At 39.8% G+C, this 19,250-nt stretch overlaps 1 protein-coding gene across 1 annotated transcript; it reads right to left on the minus strand.

Moving 5' to 3' along the window:
• Positions 1–16,300: 16,300 nt before the first annotated feature.
• On the minus strand, positions 16,301–18,874 carry SLITRK2 (SLIT and NTRK like family member 2; the record flags this gene model as incomplete). Its single annotated transcript, XM_080352380.1, has 1 exon — positions 16,301–18,874. The coding sequence occupies one exon, from the start codon at positions 18,872–18,874 to the stop codon at positions 16,301–16,303; it is 2,574 nt and encodes an 857-aa protein (XP_080208506.1).
• Between the last annotated feature and the right edge of the window lie 376 nt (positions 18,875–19,250).

The following is a 19,250-nucleotide window of genomic DNA, read 5'->3' on the forward strand; positions in this document are numbered from 1 at the left end:
AATCATTTTATAGCAACAGGTTGCTAAAGAGTCACTTGCTTTATGTGGGCAGAGCTCTTGTTCAACCTCAAGCCCCTAACAGAAGAGGAAAAGAGTGATTCCTCTGCTTCAAAGAGGGTAGAAGGACAGAAACACTGAGCGTTGTCATTCCAGTTAATATAATATGTTCATTAAAGTCCTGTGGAAATGTTTGGGAGCTATGTATAGTGGGGATGATGTCCATCCTGCTGTGTCCAATGGCAAAATTTCCACTTATAACATTGCTGTTAAATTAGGCTCATATTGAGTACATTTTTTCTTTAGAATGGTAGGAAATGTGCGTTCATCTCCTGAAACTTCTGTGTATTCACTTTATCTGCCTCTAAGCTTTTTCAGTAAGGCAGCAATGAAATTGGAACAAGAAGTCCAAGGGCAATCAAGAGAGACTTCAGGGCCTTGGGATGACTAGTCAAGGGATCAGGAGCACAAGCAGTGTTCTCATCTGTCCTTCCAGTTGCATGGAATGATGAGAGAAGAAACAGGAAGAGCCAGCCAATGAATACCTTGGTCTTTGGTATTTTCTAACTAAAACAATTCTACGATTCGCTAAGATTTAAGGAGTTTCTTAAAAAGCAGTTGTAAATGCAACTGGTTTTAGGTTTCTGAACAGCAAAATCTTTTAGCAGCAGAGATCTGCTGAGTAGCAGAGAAAGGTCTGCTGCTCTGTCAGATATAGGACCCTCATTAAGATTGCTAGTATTTGCAGGTGTGATGTGATCTCACTTTGAAGTGATTCATAGCAGGAAGGAGAGTTAAGACAGAGTTATTCCCAGGCCAAGCAATACGGTGGTGGTGAGCAGTCTTCTTCCATGGGAAAGATGCAGGACCAGAAACCAGTGGCTTCGTGCATGCTGCATGGCTTAAAATTATCTTTTCAGCCACAAACTCAGTGTCTCCTTACAAATCACTTTGTTGCTGGGAGGATTTTCAATATATAAAAGCTGTTCCAGTAAAGCCTTTAATCCCACTCCTTCTGAATTTACATGGACTTTAGTGATACAGAATTGCATCAAAAAGTTGCAACTGGCTTATAATATCATTGATGGGTGTATTTCATCCTTTCTCAGTAAGAAAAAAAAAAAAAATAAAAAGAATATAATGGGCTGGTATTTTTAGAAGAGTTGTCCCTACAGCCTGAAATTTCTTTTGTATTTAGCATGCCTTAGAGTGGTATCAAATAACAATGAGCAACAACAGCAATACATATTTTACACTTCAATAGCTCTTTCTACCTGGGACTGTCAGAACTCTAAGTACTAGCTGAAGGAATCTAATGACTTGTAAAAAAAATACACACCCCCTTTTTGCAAAGAAGAGAGTAATTCTGTAATTAATATGACTCATCTCTATGACTTTGTAAGTAACAGTCGTAAGTTACTTGACTTCTCAGTTTGAGATTCTTGCTATAGAAGGAATTGAATGACATGTGGTTTTGTTCATTTACCAAATTTACATTCTCCTTGTGTTTGAACTTCCCATGGGGAAGTCCTTATCTTCCTTACAGTTCTTCCAGTTAAGCCCACAATTATGCAGTTATTGCATGGATTAATTGCCCTATCAGTTGATATCTGAATAGGTTATTTTAGTGGAGCCAATGCAAACATACAAGAGATGTAGTTATTGCTGGTTTATTTCTTTTATAATGGAGAGAAGTGTGGATATGTGTGGAAGACAAGAAGGGCTCACCTGTAGCAAGAGTAGCCTATATTGTCTTTCTGTCTCTTTAGTACAAAACAGAAGAGTAAAATATGCATATTTATTATTATAGAGAGCAAGTAATAAAAAAGAATTATTATTTACTTGCTAGAGAAAGTAATACCCACAGCTTTCTAAATGAAGATTAATGGTGTTGAATCTATAAGTAAGATGTTAAAAAGCCCAGTCAGGAAAGTCTTTGCTTTGTGCATTATATTACACATTTTGTCGATAGGGCTCATAGGAGGTGGATGGAGGTGAGCCTGCTTGGAGAGGTGGGGCTAGAGATTTCCAGCTACTTGATCATTTATCTTGCCTTGACTTCTGCAATAGGGATGACTAGAAGTCATAGAGCACAAGCTGGAATGGCTGCAGGGGAACCTTGTTCATTATGTGAGCATCTTGGAAAAAGGCTGCAGCAGCTACTCAGACTTTGGTTTCACCTTGGGAGCTGGGACAGAAGCCTCAGGGGTTCATTGTGTGTCCTTCCCAAACTGAGTGTTCCTTAGTTTCCCAAGGCACTGTTTATCTGGAGAAATGTGATTGATGACAAAATACCAGCAACTGAAAAAAAGAGATAAATCACCAAATTTTATAAACTCACATGACTTGTCTGGTAACAATAGTTCTGCGTGTTTGCACCGCTAGAGTAAAATGGGCATTCAGGCATCTTATAGAACGGCTCAGAATTTGAGAAATGAATAAGCATTAGCTGCTTAAAAATAATTTGTATTTCTTTTATGACTGGCTGTTCAAGAGGTAATTTATGGTTCAGCTCAACACTCAAGAAATCAACAAGCCTTTGAAAATGCTACCTTTTCCTCCCAAGCATTTTCATTTACAAAAGGACATATAAAAAAGATGGAGTGATTTGTCTAAGTGAGTAATAGCAAAGTGAGGTCCCTCTCTATAAGCAACATTATTAGGATACACAGCAGATCATAAAGCCATGGTTGGCTAAGCAGAATAATTTTAAATACTTAGATAGATGCTCACAGCAACTGTATATGGCTGCTGCTGCCTCAGAGTGATCAATATGAAGATTGACAGCACTTGGTGGAATCTCTTGCTTGCTCAGTACAAAACCACTCTCAGTCCCTTCCTGGTAGTAACTCCTAGGCATCTTCCAAACAACTTTTTTGTCTCTCCTGCACTTATTTAAATCTATGCATGAGTATCTTTGCTATTTTTAAGACTGCTGGATCTTTCTCTTTGTGTACATGTATCCACACGTGGCCTTCGGTAGCTGGAGAGAATGTAATTTTCCTGCTGTTGTGACATGTTGTGCCACTAAAGGATTTATCTGCTACAAAAATCTCATTTGTGCTTAGGGGACCTGTGTTTTAGAAGGACTACAAGTCTCAAGTCACATGTTTTGAAAAGGCCCTATTGCCTGCAAGTACATAAGGGGGAGATGAGAACCCATACCGTATGTGTATCTATGTAGGATTCCTGGGCTAGCTAAGTGTTGCTAAAAAGATGGTTTTCACTGGAGGAATCTGGGCATAGGCACAGAAAATTTGGAACAGCATTATCTGAGATGAGTGTCTTCAAGAAGGGAGGTAGGTGGAGGAGATTAAGGCTCAGGGAGCACTGAAAATTTGTGGCTGTGGACATGAAGGACAGAGTTGTAGAGAGCTGCATGCCACTAACTGTATAGCCTTCTCATAAAAAATATTTTATATGAGAGAAAATTTCCTTCTTCTTTTCCCTGATTCTTTTTTTCTCTTGACAACAGTTTCACCTTGCCCTTAAAGCACAGACAATTAATTTGTTTCTACAAGAAGCCTGAAGATCCATAAGGATGTGACTTGAAAGTAAAAACCGCTTTGGAGGTTTCATCTCGTTCCTGTTCAATAAGATTTCAGTTCTTAATTTAACTTGGGGAGAAGACTTGTGTAATTCACAAAAGTATAAATAGTGTGCAGACAATGCCAAATTGCTGAGGTGGGTGAGATGAATCAACTTGTGGTGGGGCTGATTTCTTCTGTGAACTATAAAAAAGAACACTGATGATTAAACTAGAAAAGAGACCTCATACTTAGATATCTACTGCTAAATGACATGAATCCCACATGAATGACAAAATCAAACAGTAAAAAAAGCAAGATTTATTATAGAAAACCACCTGCAAAGACAATAATGCTTGTAGTTCATATGTCAAATGGCCCTCTCCTGTGATCACTGGAGTTTATATCTCTTGTTGCACTGGACTGGACAGTTCAGTACTGCCCTGTTTGGTACAGAAATCATAACTTCTCTACATTAAAATGGTAGATCTGTGCATAATTTTTAAAAGTCAGTCAAGCTTTGCTTAAAAACTGATGGTGCTATGTGACTCACTTTATTACAAAGGTAGAGAAGAGTCCAGTGTTCTTTCTCTCAACCATGCTATCAGAACACTTGGAACCAGGGTCAGTACATAAAGAAGATAGGATTAATCTGTTCTTTTCCTTTAGAGGTCATCAGGGAGTCCCATTTCCCTAAGTCTCCTGTTCAGGACGGTCCTGTTCATATATTTGGGATAGATGAAAATTGATCTCAGTCTAGAAATAAAAGGCTGATTCTGTGGTATTCACCATCCTTTCTACCTCTGCCCCCAATCTCCTATTCAAAACCAGGCTGATTTCTGAACATTATATTGTTCATCATAGAGGAGATAAAACCCAGTGGAATACAGCACCACATGTTGAAGTATTGCCAGAGGAGGAGAGCTAAATTATTTAAAGTAGTCATCCCCAAAGTTTGCCATCCCATGGGAAACAATACTCAGCTAATGACATGGTATTTGCAACATGTTTTCCTGCACAAGAGTTGAGGACTGCATTCAGAATAACATCTGTTCATCCAGGAGAACTTCACCCCATGCCTCTTCCCAGTATCTTCAAATTCAGTGCCAAAGTGGGAATCTTATTTGTTTGGCCAGTCAGATCCCTTGAAAAGTAGGCAGTGACAGATTTTACATCCGGTGTTTAAATGTACCCTGTGCACAGTGTGACTGATTTCAGTGGGTAAATTTGGGAGAACTCCAACTCAGCATGAGTGATGATGAAAAAAAAAAAACCCTTTAGAAACCGTGGGAGACCTCTGATCTGTGCTTTTCTGGTGGCAGCAGTATCTGTTGTCACAGTCAGAGCAGCAACACATAACATTCAAGGGACTCTACTCTCAGATGCCAGTTTGTATTTTAGCAACTCCACCACTGGATTCCTGTTTGACATTCAACACCAATTACTTCCTCTTATATAACCATTTAGCTATTTATTTTCCTCTGTGCCCACATCACTTATTTTATCTTTTCTTTATAGTGATACCTTATTCAGTGTAATGAGATAAGGCGGGTCAGGCCAGACTCCTAGGATTCTTGAGGAGAGTTGTATGTGCCATTCGCTTTTTCCAGTCAGCTGAAACACAGATCACTCCAGACTGAATTCCTTAACCCTGAGATTCCTACCAGCCTGTTGGATTTCTTACCAAATTAGCTGGGTTCAAGGGAATGTAGGCAGCTTTGGATGGGTAGATATCAACCCAGTGCAACTGGCTGAATGTGTATGTCTTGCAAGCAGTTCTTGGGGAAACAAAAAGGCCAGGTGCCCACTGTCTGGTTTGGTTATGCCAAAGTCTACCTAAACCTGACTCTGGAATGTGCGATGACATGTGGTGCTGGAGGAGCCTGTCTCTAGTTGTGTGTGAGGGAGTCCCTCCTAGGAGGGCAGTGCTCTCCTTGGTGGCCTCAACCTTCTCTTTGGGGCTGTGCTTTTGTGTCTCTGTTGCAGTTCCACTTCTGTCCCTTTGCAGAAGCAGCCTGACTGCTCAGCCAAGAGGCGACAAAATTCAATTCATCAATTCAATTAACTCAATTAATAAGCAAAATTCAACAGATCAGAGAATTAGCATTGCCATTAACACTGCAAGCCATGTTGCTAAATGGAGTTTCTTCAGCTAAGGTATAGCCCTTGTTATTTCCACATTCATATTTTATTAATTTGGAATACACTGTTATGGGTATTACTAAACTGGAATCTCACATAAAGGCAAATGTTCTGGAAAGAAGCTGGTAAAGCTTGCAAAGTTTTGTTAATTTTACTCAAAGCTTTCACAGCTTTCAGTGTGGCTTTTTCACAAAGCTAAACTTAGAGGATTAGCACCATTCTCCTCATGGTACTCTGTTTACCAAGGGAATGTTGGTCAAAGGGAGAAAAGTGGACAACTTCAGACTTTTCATGTCAGTGCGACTTACAGAACAAATATCCATTGGCAGGGTAAGAGCCTGAAGAAGAAGAAAAGAAGCTTTCTACCTATTGTGTAATAAATCAAAAGGTTCCAGTGAATTTCTTTGAGTGTTAGCAAAACTGCTTAATCTAGGATTTCAAAGGGTGATCAAAACTATTTTCAATCATTCCTGACTTGCACTTGTATCATTCCAGACTGAGCTAAGTCTTTTTCCCTAGTACATTCCTTTATTTAAAGGCAATAGAAAGAAGAGAAAGAAGTGAATTTCAATGATCAGAATGCCAATGTGTGGGAAATATGACTTCAGTTCTTCCTCTGGAAAGTCTGAATAAGACCAAATAATTACAAGTTCTTCACTGATTAAAAGCAGAGGAAAAAAAAAAGAAACAATAACACAACATTTTCAGAAATTGGATTGTCGTTATCTGTAATAATACAGGAAGCTTATCTATTGTGAAAAGAGCAAGCCTGATTCTAATGTGGCATAAATATTTGCATGATAATAGGGTTATATATTTTAGATTAAGACAATGTATTGCTCACAAAGAAGAAGAAACATCTGTGGCCACCCTTGGGAAAACCTGACTTTCTAAATATGACTTAGTACAAGTCCCAAGACTCTACAGCTAATTTTCTTTGAAAGTATATTTACTATGACAGTGCAGTTGCCCTTGGTCAGACTTCCATCCAGACTGAGGGTGGCAGAATAGGTATGCAGGAGCTGTTAAGTAGCTTTGATCTTTCAGAATAAGTAAGGAGTCCCAAATGGAGAACACAAAAATATACTTTCCTATCTCGCCACTTTGTATTACTAACGGTAAGACTTAAGAATTAAAAGGCCTTGTAAAGCACCAAATGTATAAATGTATCAACCAAAGAGTTTTATTGCACAAAGTATTCATTTGCATTCTAAAGTGAACTAGGTGGTGAACTTTCAAAGATCTCTTTTTAAAATGTCACTAAAAATTCCGAAACAGTAGCAAATTGTATTGGTTCTAAAGCAGTGAAATCACAGTGAACAATGTACTGCGTTGCTTATAGTGCTGATCCATTACTGATATAGGTTGATTGCTTAGGTTAATAGGTCTACAAAAGAAAGTGGCTGCATCCTCAGCTGCTATAAGCCATTACAGGGATATTTATGGATCTGAAGACTATTTACAGAAGCTGAGGATCTGGATACCCTTATTCAAATAATAACATTATTATTGTTTTATTATTGTTATTGTTATTATGTTATTAGTATTATCAGGATAGAAAAGATACCACTTAAAAATCTCTAAGATGAACATATTCAAAGGATCACTGAATATTTACACTCCTTGATCTAGATATTTCCCAGAACTTAAAGAGAACCAGTCTTTTGAAGGACTATTTGAACTACTGCTTTTGATGTACTTCCGCTGGTCCAGGACAGACGGTTTATGCCAACTGCTAGAAATATTTTGTGGTGTACCATTTATCTTATGTTCTATATAAATTGCCTCTTGACAACTGCCAATTATGTAGAAGTATAAAATCGTGCATGAGATCAGAACACTTACCACATCCAGACAAAAAAAACCCATGTCATTTACAGTCTAGAAATGAGGAACGATTGTTTAGGTGTCTCATTTTACGAACTGGCAAGAGAAGTGAGAACATCAGTCTTAGCAGTCTCAAAATTGAGATGGCCACAAAAATCTAAACCTAAACCAGAATAACATGCCTTGCCAGTGAATGAATTTTAGTCGGTTAATAAAAAAACTATTTAAAAGCGGAGGTGACATTGTGGCTCCATTGCATTGAATGAATATGCTGCCACAGATTCTTGTGGTGTGTATTCCTGCATTTACAAATCATCTCTCCATTGCAAGGAAGCATCCTCAGCTTGCTAGGCATGACTTGTCCACATGTGTTCTGGAAGACTGTCTGTGAGAAATGGTGAGTTTTCCAACACAAACAGTTGGATTCTAGAGTATGTAACTGGGCTGTAATATGGAAAAGTATGCCCACACTCTGCATTCAATGGGCAAGAGAATTGTTATCATAACTATGTGTAGAAAACAAGGAGAGGTTACAGAGTACAGGGAAGAGGTAGAAAAGGAAAGTTGAATCATTTTATTTCTCTCCCCAGAGTGCTACGTTATTTCAGCAGCTGTCTGCCACTCAGAGCCTCTTTTGGCTCACTTACCAGCACAAAAACTGTCTGCAATAGCCAAACCACCCTCATGCAGAACAAAAAGGTGCATAAAAAATAACTGGCATGCTAAGAACTATTGTTCAAAGGATTCTATAGGGCAGAAATAGACAAGGTGATTCAACTCACCCAGAGAGGGAAGATTTAGAAGATGGGATACTGTTCATTTTCAAGCATTTAAAAACAAACTGTAGCTTTTAATTCCATGTGTGTCATCTCCTTTTACAAGGAGACAGTATTATTCCATCTACAGGGTAATATTCACGGTTTGTTTTTAACTGTAAAATCAGAAAACCAAATTAAATCTGAAATGTGCACACCACATTCTTAGATCAGAATAACATATGCCAAGGAAAGACGCAGTAGACTATTGCTGTATTTGGATGAAGCTATAAAGCCATAAGCACTGCCTTTGAAAAACAATTATACTTAACATTTCTCATCAGTAAATCTCACTAGACTAAGGCAGCAAGTATCATCCTCCTCATTTAATGATCCAGAAATTAGAGCATGGGGACACAGGTATGCCCTGTGCAAGGTCACTGGCAGAACTAAAAAGAGAACGCTGATTTGTCATTTCCCAGAAAATGAGCTCTTAACGAGGCCTAGTGCCTCCCTATCTAGAGCAAATAAATAAATTAATACAATAGTATAAACTAAGTCCTTGGTAGTTCAATTCGAGGCATTCACTATGAATTATCCATTAGGACTCTACAGCTAGGAATTATTCCCATGCATTATTTGGAGAATGAGATGCCATAAAAAACATAGGCCACCAGCAAACAAATTTGTAAACATTGCATTATGGAAAAGAAGGCCACATTAATAAATAAGAATTATCCACTCAGTTCTGGTAAGTAGCTTATGCATTAGATGGGATGGTAAATATGGTCTCAGAAAACACGAGCTAAATCTACACCACTAATTAACATGTGAACTGTAGCATTAAGCGTTTCCTCCACTATCATTGTCTTTTCACATGAGCTATGCTTATTTCTGAATTGCAGTAAATGTGGTATAACTTTAAGGCTGGGATTTCTCAGCTGTCCAAGAGAACGGCCTGTCCAGTTCCTCTGGCCATTAGGAAAGCAGTCTGTGTACCATTTCCCTTTTGAAGTTCCACAGAAAATAGGCATTTGTGTGAACTCTTTGAATTATGAGTGCTGAAGTCCTTAGCTTTCTGGTAGTCTCCTTTTAACATCTTGACAGTTAAGACAATTATAATCTACCTTGCCCCCTCCTTTTTTTTTTTTTTTGCACTATCTTGCATAAAAAGGCAAAAAACCCCAACACAACAGTGTTGTTAGATTTCCTTTTGGTTCACTAATAATCATAATAAGCCCCTCTGAAACCTTCAGAAGCAAAGCCCAGAAAATTTGAAAGGCTTTTCCCCACCTCTAACCCCTTCTCTTTTTTCTGTTGTCAGTAAGCATGTAAGCTGAGTATTGTGAGGATTTCCACAGATACTTATTAGTGTGTATGTGTTTCAAGTTGGACTACATCTGAATAGAAGAAACGGCTCAGTAGAACACAGCAGCTGTGATGGGAGCAGTAAAGCTTTGGTAAAGCTCTGCTCACTTGAGTGGATCACTGAGTTTCTGAAACTCTTCTGAGCAGTTCGAGTCTTAGCTGCCTGTATTTGGTGAGATTCGTGTCACTGGTGCCAATCCCAGGGGACTCCACTAGAGCCATCAGGTGTAAAGTTAACAAAGGTACTTACTCAGCATCTACACCTCAATCACTCAGATTTGACTGTACCCTGAAACCTTTAAAAGCTTCTGACAGCATTGGTTTAGTATTATGCTGTCTGTTCTTTTGCGATTAGAGGAGAATTTATGTAGTCATTACATTTTCAGAGTTTTCTCAAAGTTTTCTGTTCATATCAGGTGTCCAGCTGAGATACTATCGTGTACTAAGTCAGTAAGAAATCCCTGGGGAGAAGGAAAAAAGTTTATAGCATGGGAAAAAAAACCTGCTTCAGCTCCGGTTCCTCTGCCTTGGAGATTGAGAGGCTCTCAGAACAAAAATCAAGATGTCTTAAAATAGACTCTGTCATATTATCGTGATCTCAAGGGGATTTTTTTTCCAGCCTTTTGTATGGAAATAGGTCTTATCTCAAGAGGAGATAACTGCAACAGGTCTATATACATTAGCTGCGCCTTTTCCAATGCAGACAGCATTCTTAAAATGGCTGTGCTGCCTCCTACTCGGAAGATAATTGGTGCTTAACACTTCAGGCTCTGGGGAGCGATGTGCGCACAAGGCGAGAAGACACAAGGAATCTTTGTTGCTAAGATGCAAATTTATACTTGTTCTGTCGCCATAAAAAATCCTGACGTATTGCAGACACTTTGTAATGTTGGTGTAATTTCTGTTACACTGCAAATATGGATTTACGTTATTTTGATTTCTGAATGGTAAACAGTAGTGCCACCTTCCTTTTTAAGATCAGCAACAATGCTTTGCATTCCTCAGGTTTTGTAACTAGCCACATATATTGATCTGAAGAGTCTGCTGAAAAGTTAGGTTTTACAAAGGACCTTAGAAGTTAAAAGACTAGTGTTAATTACACAAACGGTCAATTCATTGTATTTTTAAAAATAGAGATAAAAAAGATTCAGAAATACTGCAACTAGCTCTACTCTTCCAAACTTCACCTTGATTACTTTTTCAAACAGCGCATCACCAGTGGTAATACAGATGCATGCACAAATAGGGTAACAATTAGAGATGAGAACCAAATTCTGAATATTTCCGTCACCTGAACATCCTTCAAGATAACGGAGGTGCATCTGGCCTCTAATTTCACCCCTCCAAATGTTTAACAGTATGTAACAAAAGCTGCTGCCACACTGAGATGGGGGCCTTCTGTGTTTATGATCTCAGGAAGAAAACTAGTTTTATGATGTCTTGTTTTTGAAACTTCAGTCATACTGGAGTCTATTTGGTCTTTAGAATGACTGAATCTCCGATTGCAGCTCCAACATTTCTTTCATTCAAAATGATCTATTCATCTGTATTCATAAACATGTCAATCTTCTGGTTCAAAAAAATCTAGTCGACCCTCCAATAACAAAAAACTTCTCATTAATCCACCCCCCTCATTAACTAGGATTAAAAACCTTAGTCAAAGAGTTGGCCTTGTGCCCAGAAAAGCTATGAGATCAATAATCCAAACAGACTTAATGATCTTCTTAGAAAAGAATAACTTTTGTACTTCTCCTACAGAACACTTTGAAAAAGTGAAGGGAAAAATACAAGAAATGTCACATCATGTGCATAAGTTAATTTATCTGTTGAACAGTTGGGGGAGGTGCTTTGGGAAATAGGGGATTTTTTTTTCTTCTCTTTCTGTTAAATTACATTTACTGTCTGCAAAAACAGTAATATGAAAAATTACAAACTGTATCAGTGATTAGCCTGTAAGAGCCTAAGAAGTTTCATTAACATTTCCTGTATCTCATTTCACTCATGAGCAGTTTAAAATTATGACATTTGCATTCCTATACAAGATCTGTCTTCTTTAAGACTTTTATTTAGGCAATTTAACTTGCTGGTATCCTTATTTTGACGCTACTAATTTGAAGCTACTAATAGCTTCTAACACTAAAGTTTGATATTTATTTTATAAATTTAAGTGTTGATGGGAAGAAAAAGAAAACCAAACTAAACCCTACTATATAGTTCTCTATCAGCACAAGAAAGTGTTCTAAAAAGCTGGTTCCTTTGACTGAAGCGGGCTATGAACTCCACAGGGAACACTTCATGGAGAGAATGGAAATGTCTTGGGGTACACATTGGCAAATATTCAGCAAAACATCTATGTTGCATGTGGGTGTGCTAGAAAATGGCCAGGCTGGGCTGACTGCAGCTATGTGAGAATTAGCCATCTGACCAGGACTCATCACCTATCCTCTCTATAAGGCAGGCATATCTGTAGCCCAGTTCATGCCGTATATTTTGAGAGGGAATAAATCAACTTTGAATGGCCTAGTTTTTGCTATTTAGAGCCTACACAACCAGTTTGAGTCTGAGAGTTTAGTAGCTCATTTTGGCAAGATTAACCCGTGCTAAAAAGAACTTGCTGAAACTACAACAAAGTGCAATGTGATGCCAGTAGTTTCAGGTACCTCATCCGTTTGTTCTCACTCAGAAACGCTGCTTGCACAGCCAGGGTGGGCACATGGGAAATCATATGTGGAAAGTGAAACACTATTTGATCCTACGTTTCTCTCCTCTGCTCAAGGAGTGGAATAGCTATGTAGACCTTCCTGCAGCGTGGCCCCCAGGAATGCCACTGGGATCAGGTGTCTCATTTTGCATGGGGCGATGCAGCAACGTCATGGGAGGAGGTAAGGGCTGAGCTCTCAGTGGAACAGGGATATCAGTTCCATTCAAGGCTGCAATAGGACCTCCAGAGCTAGCTAGGGAAGAAAAGGAAAGCCCTGAGGGACAGATGTGAGGGGAAAGGTTGGGGCATTACATGGTGAGGTCTTGGGAAGCAGATAATGGAGATGAGATAGGAACTGAGCAAATGCTGGAAGCCAGAAGGGTGAAATCTGGTGGAAGAGAGAGACAGCAAAAAGAAGGACAACCAAGGGGCATTTGGAGTGGCACTGCAGCAGACTTGAGAACCCAGACAGGAAGCACAGAGCCTTTTGCAAAAAGCAGTATTTGTTTGGGGGGACAAAAAGGGAAAGTGATTTACATGTCATCCTCTGGGTGTGTTTTGTTGCTGGCAAAGCCACAGCATCGTCCCAGGAGACAAATATCTGCCCAGGGATCGTGGGGCAATCCTCTCTCTCCACTTTGCCATTTAAGTTACTTATTGAAACTCAGTTTCTAAGATTGTTGCTAAACATTACTTCATGCTTACACAGAAATATCTCTTCAAAAATCCATTAATGCATTCGAAGTGTACTGCCCCTCATTTTCACTGGAGATAACTGCATAGTTTTAACAGTCTGCACCGTTACTGTTTCTGTAAAGGTCATTATGTCCACTTTCACAAAAGAAAACTTATGAATTAAAAAAAAACCCCTATTTGCATCCCATTATCCTGAGGAAAAACACACCTTGCTAACCTGGTTATGTAATTTTCCCAGTCCAACTTTTCAAACTATGAAGGAACTTTTTTCATACTCATTATCAAGCCATTACTCAGGTAAGCAGGTCTCCCCTAACAAGCAGCAGCTCCCAGGGCTGCACAGCTAAAGACACACAGAGACGTTTTCTGCAGCAGCTGCCGACACACATTTCCCTGTTAAACAAATCTCTTTAAGTGTAACTGAAAAAAATCTCCTTCTCTCTCACCTAGGCACAGTATGAAAAGAATTGCTTAATAGATGTCAGCTGAAGGGTATAAAAACAAACCTAAAAGATCTACAGCAATACTGATTTTTAAGTTGGTATTGGTGATGCAAAATAAAACCTAGTCACTAAATAAATTCCACTAGGAAAGCTAAGGAAATGTAAAGCAACAGCAACCTCTGTGAAATATCTCTGTGTTGCCAAAGGAAACATGTTAAGACAGTCTGAGACTGAAAGAGTAAAAATAAACAAGATAAAGTTACTCAAAGAATCAATTCCCTATCTCTGTTTTTTGGCAAACACTAGAAAATATAAACCATTTTTGTAGGAAAAATTAGTATTTTTTCTGAGCAAAAAGCCTGTAATTGGTTCTGGTTCACAAGAGGATAATAAATAATAACATCTTAGCTACTAAAGTGCCAGATACAACATGGTACTTGTTTTGCAGGCAGTTCTAAAATCATACTTGGAAAAAGTTAATAGCTTTACTTTAAAATAATACTTATACTTTTCTTAGGGTTTCAGTAATAAATGCTTTTAATTACTCAGGGAAAGGAGTCATAAGAAGACAATCACTACTGCAAGCTTTCAAACAAGTACCTTACTCAAAGATGGATGCTACTCCAGTCAAATGTTCCAAGTTGAACTAATGTGATACCATTTCACCTCCTTGAAGTGAGACCATTTTGAAGACTGATTCTTCAGTACTTCACTGGAGCACTTCAGTTTTAAACCTGATCTAATGAGCAGCCATAGATGCTATGGACTCTAAACATAAAGAATTGACATGTTAGCATATTAATGTACTCAGATGTCACATAAATCATTAGAAGACAGTTCACTGAATGACTCAGATAGCTGGCAATATACATGCACAGCCTCTTTAGCTCTTAAATATAAAGCAACTTCCTCTTGGCAACGTCCTGATTAGAACAACATTGATTGTAGTTATTTATAGCTCAAATGCTATTGCTGAAAATTTCTCAAAGTTGTAGATACTGTATTATTAACTATAGTAAAGCTCTAAAAATCAGTCAGCAGAGGCCACTTCAATCTCCGCACGATAATAAAGGATTATTATGTGCAGTAACCTATTTATGAAAAGGAAACAGTGTGCTTCTTTCAGACTCCATCAATTGCTTTAATAAGGAATTGAAAAGCCTGGCCTACTTTATATGCAGATCACCATCCCAGTTGCATAAGGATTTACAATAGACAAAACAAAACTGTTTTTGTTGTAAATAAGGGCTGTTTGTTTAAATCGCACAATAATATTTGCATCTAAAAATTATTTAGAAGCTAATAAGGCTTAATAAAGCTTGACTGTGTACTTGTTAATAAAAATGGTTTCAATATTCTTCAGGAAGGAAATGTAAATTGACGGTGATAACGTAAAACTTGAAGTAAAAAAGGCCTGAGTTAATGGGAAAGGAGAAGACTTACTGCATTTGTTCACTGATGGTCTTAAGAAAACCAATGTTGGGAATGGAATTCAGTTAACTTAAAACATTTTATAAAATTTAAGATGATAAACTTAATAACAGTTTTCTCTACTAGATTACGGTTATTGCAATATTACTTTTCCTTCAGAGACTAAAAACTTGACATAGTTCAGGCTACTGAAAGTTAGTGTGATGCACGTACTGATTTCTGCTACTTTGATTTGGAGGACTCCAGAGACCCAGGTTCAAATTTTACCTTTGGCATTGGTTCATTTGCCTGTATGTTAATAAATTTAATGAGGTGTGGGATGACCCCTGCTGGTGTCCTTGCTTATTAAAACAAAAAAAACCAACCCATATCTGGCAGGAAAAGGACATGTTAATTTCAGTCCAAAAAATTTACAAATATAAACTCTGTCATAAAATGTATGAAAATATCTAGTTTAATGCATTATGAGTAATGTTCTCTTAAGTATGAAAATATTCTTAAACCACTGAACATTACTCTGTTACAGCTGCAATGCAATGTATGAGGAAGGACATTAATTGTCTAGTTCACTATGATATTGTGTTAAACATCTTTTATTAATGAGCTGTTACTCCCAGCTGAGGCATTTGATAACCTCTAGTCCATTGCTAAATCCTCTCAGTAGATTTCAGTGAATCACTCTAAAGAAACCTAGAGGGAAAAAAGTACCCCAATAATGTACATTTGAGTCTAAAAGGTCCTAGAATTAGATTCCTTTAAAGAAGGGCAGCTTTCCTATAAATCAAACCTTCTGATTTAATGCAGCTGACATATAGATCTATTTTACAATTATTTTTTAATTTCAAAAATACAACACATTAAAATAGGTTCAATTTATCAAAGCTAAGAGCAACAATTAAGTAATAATGTACTTAAAGTGCAAAGGCACTTTAACACAAAAAAGTGACGCCCAGTGGCTATACTTGGTAATTAAAACAGCAGTACTGTATATTATTATTTACAAAAGAAAAGTCATAGTCCAGGAAAAAAGATCTTTGGAGATCTTCTACATAATACATTAACATCCCACTTGGAAATGGAAAGAAAAAAATCAGAAAACCCAAAGACCCCCTTCTTCATTTCCTTCCAAATCAAAAAGAATTATGCAAGATATATTACAGAAACATACATTTGCAGTGACAGTTCCTACAGAAGGGGCAAAAGGAGAGAGATATAGAAATAACTTAAAGGGAACATTGCAAAAGCAACACCACGTCCCTGCTATGCTGTAGGGGTTCCATTTCTCTCTCCCTCTCTAATTTAAAAAGTGGAAATGTTGGGAATGTGACAGATGACATCAGCACTGAGTTCAGACTCAATCAAATGTGATGCTGAGCTCATTTAAAAATTTTCCTTTGTCTCCCAATTCCCCCCTCACAGCTGGCTGATCGCAGTTTGTTTTTCCAGAACTTCGAGGTAGTCTGGTTCTGTTTGTAGCTTTCCTTGGAGTAAAGGATGCTCGGGTTTAGACTGTTCTGCAAAATATTTCCTGGGAGTTCCATATAAAACAGTTTTATTTATCCTGTCCTGGTTTTGGCGCCTTGATTCATATGAAGGAGCAAACTGCCTTTTGGGTAAGGTGCAAAAGTTATAATGAACTAATCCTCCGGTGGGGAGTTCTTTGACCCTTTCTGCAATGTTTTGATACAGAAGCTCTGGTTCCCTTGGCGAGGATTGCTTTTCCAGTAATTCAGCTGCACTGATTGTAAATGCAAGACTGGTGGGGTCTTCTTTTTTGTGGTCAAGATTGCTATAGCTAAACTCATGGAGATTCCTGTAATAGGCAACTGGATCCCCTTCCTTTTGCATGTAGATTGGGTTTTGGCACATCTGTCCAACAGGAGGGGGAATGTAGTTATAAACATGTCCTTCAGTTTTATCATGGGTCTCAGTGTTGTAAGACCCGTACTGGAGCTGAAACGAACTTATATCTAAGTTGTTTGCACTGCTGGGCATACTTTGCACCCCCTTCCGGCGCTTAAGGACAAAGACAAACAGGCCTGCCCCAAAACATACTGACAAAATAAACACAACCAGCAAGCCTAAAATTAAGACAGACAGTGGAACTTCGGTGTGTATTTCTGGATAGGAGCTGGGTGACACACCAAGGAGATGTGGTATATCTGTGTTCTGGTTCATGGAGAAGAGAGAAGAGTCTGACATGTTGGGATTCTCTGGGCAAATAGCTGCTTTGCTCAGGAATTTCAGATGCTGTCCAGAGTGCTTGGTGGGAGACTCGCATATGACTTCGTTGATAACTACAGGGGGATTTGACTGCTGGTTGTTCTGGTTAGTGACTTGCTCTATCCAGTTCCTCAGCCCCAGGATGTCACATGTGCAGTCCCAAGGGTTCTCCTGAAGGTCTATCTGAATTAGAGCTGAGAGCTGGTCCAAGACTCCTCTCACAGGCAGGTGTGAGAAATGGTTGTTTCTAAGGTTGAGTCTTGTGAGGGAAGTGCCGCCAAAGACTTTGTCGGGCAAGGATCTGAGCAGGTTGTTATTGAGAAATAACAGATGAAGATTACTCAGAGCATCAAAGGTGCGTGGCAGGATCTCCTTAATGACATTGTACTCTAGGTAGAGATATTGCAGGCTGTGTAGCCCGTCAAACATGGATGGGTACAGAATCTCAAGGTAGTTGCCATTAAGATAAAGTCTACGTAAACTTGTGAGGTTTCTAAAGGCACCTTCTTGTATCACTGCAATTCTGTTATTTCCTAGATGTAGCAAATCCAGAGAGCTGTACTCTATGAGATCGGTTCTATAAATGACTTGCAGATAGTTACTGGTAAGGTAAAGTTTCTTTGGACTGGTGGGCCTAGGGTGGAGATCAGAGATGTTACTTATCTTTTTCTCTTGGCAGTTCACATTTAAGCCATTGTCTGAGCTCTGTGAAGTACAGATGCAGCCAGCTGGGCAGGTGATGGGCACGGGAGACTTTGTCTGGTAAACCATGATAGGTCCAAATATTTGTCTGTCTTTTGACACAGTGACACGGGGTGTGGGGCGGTTCCTGGTTTTGGGTGGCCGGCTGGCTTTTGGGGCTCTGGTGGGATTGATGGCAGAGTTGGCTGTGGGTGATAGCCTCGAGATGTGTGGGTCTGAGAGGACAGGGTGTTTTTCCCTCTGGTTTGAATCACTGGAGCTTTTCCTAGGGCAGAGATCTTGCCTGGTGAGCTGGGTCACATCTTTCCCATGAAGCCTGAAGGGGGTTTCGCAAACTATCTCGCCCACAAACACGGTGATGGTATCTAGCCAGGCCTTGAGTGGCAACAAGTCGCAGGTGCAGTTCCAAGGGTTTTCCTCCAGCTGGATTTCCATGATGCCTCCAATGTGCTCCAGCACACCAGCAAAAGGCATCATCTTCAGTCGGTTCCCTCGCAGGTCCAGATGAGTGAGGAGCACGAAGCGGAAGACATTGCTGGGCAGAGATAGCAGCAGGTTGTCATTGAGAATCAGCACCTTGAGCTTGTTTAGCTTGCTGAAGGCCCCAGCCTCAATAGCACTGATGTAATTGTAATCGGCCTGCAGGTACTCCAGACTCTCCAAGCCCAGGAATGTGTCCTCCTTCAGCACTTCCAGCTTGTTGTTATTGAGGTGCAGCCTCTTGAGAGTACGAAGGCCGCTGAAGGCCCCTGTGCGGATCTCCTGCATGTCGTTGTTGCCCAAGTGGAGGGTCACGGCATTGGAGTAGTTGACGAACTCATTGGGGAACAGGCGGGTCAGTGCGTTCCCGTTGAGAAACAGCTGGTAGATCTTGGACGGTGGTGGCAGGAGGAGGCTGACAGTTGTAAATCCTTTGTTTTCACAATTAATGTTCAGCACGTTCTCCTTTTCCTCACAAGGGCAGCGGCTCTTGCTGCAAATGTCTTTGGCAGGTTTGCGACTCTCTGTCTGCGAGATCCCAGCCACTAATAACAAATTGAGCAACCAAACACCCTTCAGCATCTTTATGCGCCGTCGATCCCTGCTTCAGTACCTACAGTCAAACCTTTTGAGACAGGTAAGGAGAGAAAGAAGAAATCCCCAGTGAAAACGGCCAGAAGCAGAGGCCGCAAAGGGAGGGCAAAGCAGCTTGCAAGGTTGGAGGGGAGAGGAGCACCAAGGCAGCGACTTGCAAAACTCCGAAATCCCCTTCTCCACCGCTTGCTTTCCTCTCGGAAAGCGCCAGGGGAGCTGCTGTGGGGGAAGCCCCGTCGGGAGCTCTCCGAAAACCTGGGCTCCCCAGCGCTGCCCCCGCCCGCCCCCTCCACCCGCCGCAGCAGCCGCGTCCACCTCGGCGGCCGCCAGCAGAGCGGCCCCGTCCCCTCCCGCCGCGGCGCTG

The sequence above is a fragment of the Nesoenas mayeri genome (assembly GCF_963082525.1).
Source record: "Nesoenas mayeri genome assembly, chromosome: 13".
NCBI lineage: Eukaryota > Metazoa > Chordata > Aves > Columbiformes > Columbidae > Nesoenas > Nesoenas mayeri.